Source organism: Protobothrops mucrosquamatus, unplaced genomic scaffold, assembly GCF_001527695.2.
Source record: "Protobothrops mucrosquamatus isolate PMUCROS unplaced genomic scaffold, P.Mucros_1.0 scaffold10473, whole genome shotgun sequence".
NCBI lineage: Eukaryota > Metazoa > Chordata > Lepidosauria > Squamata > Viperidae > Protobothrops > Protobothrops mucrosquamatus.
In genome coordinates, this window is record NW_015396259.1 from 4,637 (window position 1) to 8,504 (window position 3,868).

Below are 3,868 nucleotides of genomic sequence, written 5' to 3' on the forward strand. Positions count from 1 at the left end.
CCGTGCGCACACGCTAGTCAAGCTACAAAAGTGACTCCCATGGACTGACATCTTGAGCCCTGAGGACGTCAGCAGATAGCTGACGAAAGCTAGGCGTTTTAATTGATTTTATTAGTAATTTTAGTAATTTTAATATTAAACCAAATTATTTTATCATATTCCTTGGTGCTCGTGTTTTCTCACTGTTCTAATATGGAATTACCCAGGGATCACGTTTTTAAAGAAATTTCTGATATATGTTGTTATGTTATGTTAATTATATTTATATCCCGCCCTTCTCCTTGCGGACTCAGGGCGGCTAACAGCCAGATAAAACAACTACAAAAATACAAAATGCTACAGTTAAAAACATAATTAAAAGACAATATTAACATTTGGCCAAGTTATATATCCAATATTGCATTCCAAATAACTTGAAAATGGAAACTTTAAATAAATTAGAAAACAAGACTAAAGATTAACTCTTAAGTAGCTGCTCAGTGTCAAAGGGCATTATTGATTTGATTTGATTTCTTAGACCTGCCAATTGCATACAGAGAGGTTTAAAAGCACATAATTAGCGATTACTTGCTGCTTCAGAACTTCAAATTATGGAACACGTAGTATTATCCCTCTAAAATGCAACTCGGTTCCCTTTATTTTCCAGGATAAAACCTTTTAGGAAAGATGTTCTGGCAAAATGTGTAAGTATCTTTTTTTTCCTGTTTTTGTGAGTCTATAGAGTTTAGCACTTCGTTTTTTAAAAAATCTTCTTAATGTAAATTAGCCACATTTTTTTTTAATAAGATTTAATCCACTTCATTTAAAATTTGAGCCTGGGTTTAAATTCACCTGGAGTGTTTGATATAATTCCCATGGTTTTTTAACTTAACTTGTTATTATTTAGGATAATAGCAATGCAGAAAAAAAAAGTATCCACGTGGACTGGTAGTGTTCTGATTGCTATTATGAGTTATTAATCTGGAGTGAGGGGTCCCTGGTGGTCTCCCAGCTTGTTTCCTTGCAGACGTTTCATTACCAAACTAGGTGGTATCATCAGTGTTAGAAGGGAGTAGGGTGTGTGGAGAGAAGGACAAGGGGGAGGATGAAAGGATTGGGAAGTCCTTGGTGCTCCGAGTTTGTTTTCTTGCAGACGTTTCATTACCCAACTAGGTAACATCATCAAAGCTAGAAGGGAGGGGGATTTGCAGAGAGGAGGAGGACTGTGGGGTCCTTGGTGCTCTCTGTGCTTGGTTGTTTCCTTGCAGACGTTTCATGACCCAACTAGGTAACATCACCAGTGCTAGATTTTACCTATTTTGGGTAAGGAAACGTATGCAAGAAAATAATCAAGCTCAGAGAGCACCAAGGACCCCTCATTTCAACCCTGAGCTACAAATATTCTCCTTTATAATAACAGAATCACAGAGTTGGAAGGGACCTTGGAGGTCATCTAGTCCAACCCCCTGCTCAGGCAGGAAGCCCAACACCATTTCAGACAAGTGGGCGTCCAGTCTCTTCTTTAAAACTTCTAATATTGGAATGGAGCACCCACAGCGTCTGGAAGGAAGCCGTTGCACTTATTCCACTGATCATCTGAAAACATTATTATATTATTATTATTATTATTATTATTATTATTATTATTATTATTATTATTATTATATCTTTTATTCATTAAACGTGAACCTCAGTCAACTGAACATTCAAATTGGCTGGCGCTGATGGTTGACACGGGTTGCTACCAGCATCCTACGTGTCAACCAGGTTCCTCCTTAAAATTATTATTATTGTTATTGTTATTATTATTAACAGTACGGAGGCGATATTACCAGGAAAATGAAACTTTTGAAGAGGCAAGCCGAAGGGAAGAAGAAGATGAGGAGAATTGGGAATGTGGAGGTGCCAAAGGATGCGTTCATCAAAGTTCTCAAGAAGCAGCTCGACAAATAGACGTTGGGCTTCTTGATGACCCGTTGACCCAGCTGTTTACAAACTAGATATTATCCTGAACTTGATCTCATCTATTCGTGTATAGATTTGACACCATCCTACTGCAATTGTTCAATAAAGCACCAAAGCTGATGACTTAAAAATCTGAAATATAGTTTTAAGCATCCGAGAGCCTGACCACCAACGTTTGATGCCATTTCTTAGAATTGTGCCTTTTGAGATCCTGGTGCGTCTTTTCCCATAATTTGACTGCAATCTAGGTCTTGACATTTGCAAGCTCTTGGCTACGCTAGGTAAATAAACCGGGTGTGCAGATACCGGTATCCTCGACTTAACGACCACAGTCGAGCCCAAAGTTTCCGTTGCTAAGTGAGACGTGGGGTGTATGATCGTTTGACGTGTTTCAGTGCTGTTGTAACTTGGAACGGTCACGAAATAAACTTCTTGTTAAGTCGAGGATATTGGATCCTCGGCGTGAGCTTGCTTAGTCTGTGTTTTTCAAAACTATTTCAATCTTGGTGTGGAGTATAAATTGACTTCTGATCCATTAGGATGCGGTTTGTAGGTATAAATTTAAGAATCTGCAGCGACCACATACTGGAACTAAAGTTTATTTTCCCAGGGCAGGGAAAAAAAATACAAGACAAGTGTTTTTCAAATGTGGCCATATCTTAAAGAGGCCAAGTGGTTTCAATCATGGCAACTTTTAAGATGTGTGGACTTCAACTCCCAGAATTCCCCAGCCAGCCAAGTTGGAAGTCCACACATTTTAAACTTTGCCAAGGTTGAAAATCACTGGTTTAAACAATGGCAGAGCTTCAGGGTTAGGGCTGTGAAAGGAGGAATGATGGTATTATTCAGAGAGATTTCTTGCTGCTTTCTCCACTCTTTCATTCCCACAACATTTTGGAAAACTGGGTGGAAAGTATCAAGAACAGACTTTGACACCATGCTCTTGGGAGGCTGAACCCTGAGCAGTTTCCGTAGCTTTATCTCAAAATGCGAGAAACCAAATCCAGAAAACCCCCATCACAGTGGAGAAAGGGAGTCCGTTGCTTTGTGAAAGAAGTAATACAGCACACACACACCCCTTCCTCCTTCCCCTCAGGAGAGTTCCCAGTTCTCTTTCGATCCACAAGACGCTTGAAAAATGCAGGGCCACCACAGAAGACAGCAATATTCCTCTTTACTTCAGCTAAACTCAACACGAGTGCGGCTTAGGAGATTTTAACAGTTGCATTGGCATTCAAAACAGACAGACTCCATTGCCCGTTTCCAGCAAGCCTAACCATGTAAAGCCGCCTAAATGATCCAATTCCCCCACCCTTCAAATGAGGGTTACAGCAGAAATAAATATACATTTAAGATGTATTTAAGAGGAAGGAATGAAGGATGGAGAAGAGAAAAAGAAAAAGAAAGAAAGAAAAAGAAAGAAAGAAAAAGAAAGAAAGAAAGAGAAAGAAACAAAAGGAAGGAAAGAAAGGAAGAAAAAGGAAGGAAGGAAGGAAAGAAAAAGGAAAGGAAAAGAGTAAAAAAAGAAAGGAAGGAAGCAGAGAAAAAACGAAGAAGGGAAGGAGGAAGGGGAAAAAAGGAAGCAAGGAAAGAAAAAAGAAAAGGAAGGAAGGAGAAAAAGGAAAGAAGGAAAAGAGTAAAAAAAGAAAGGAAGGAAGCAGAGAAAAAGAACAAAGAAGGGAAGGAGGAAAAGAAGCAAGGAAGGAAAGAAAAAAGAAAAGGAAGGAAGGAAGGAGTAACAGAGTCATGGCCATGGATTATGAACACCTGGTTGTAAAAGGTCTGCTTCTCCGTTACACTTAATGTCGAAGAGGCCAAGATCTAAAGCAAGTGTTTCTCAACCTTGACAATTTTAAGGCATGTGGACTTCAACTCCCAGAATTCCACAGCCAGCAATGCTGGCTGTGGAATTCTGGGAGTTGAA

At 39.4% G+C, this 3,868-nt stretch overlaps 1 protein-coding gene across 1 annotated transcript in view; it reads left to right on the forward strand.

The window, feature by feature from the left end:
- The window catches only part of LOC107301172 (translation factor GUF1, mitochondrial-like), a gene marked incomplete at its 5' end in the record, with an annotated part of 5,292 nt that extends 3,230 nt beyond the window's left edge, over positions 1-2,062 (forward strand). The window contains 2 exons of the mRNA XM_029287094.1: positions 647-683; positions 1,795-2,062. Of these exons, the coding sequence (XP_029142927.1) occupies positions 647-683; positions 1,795-1,932 (175 nt within the window). The remainder of the gene's footprint in view (positions 1-646; positions 684-1,794) is intronic.
- Positions 2,063-3,868: the final 1,806 nt, after the last annotated feature.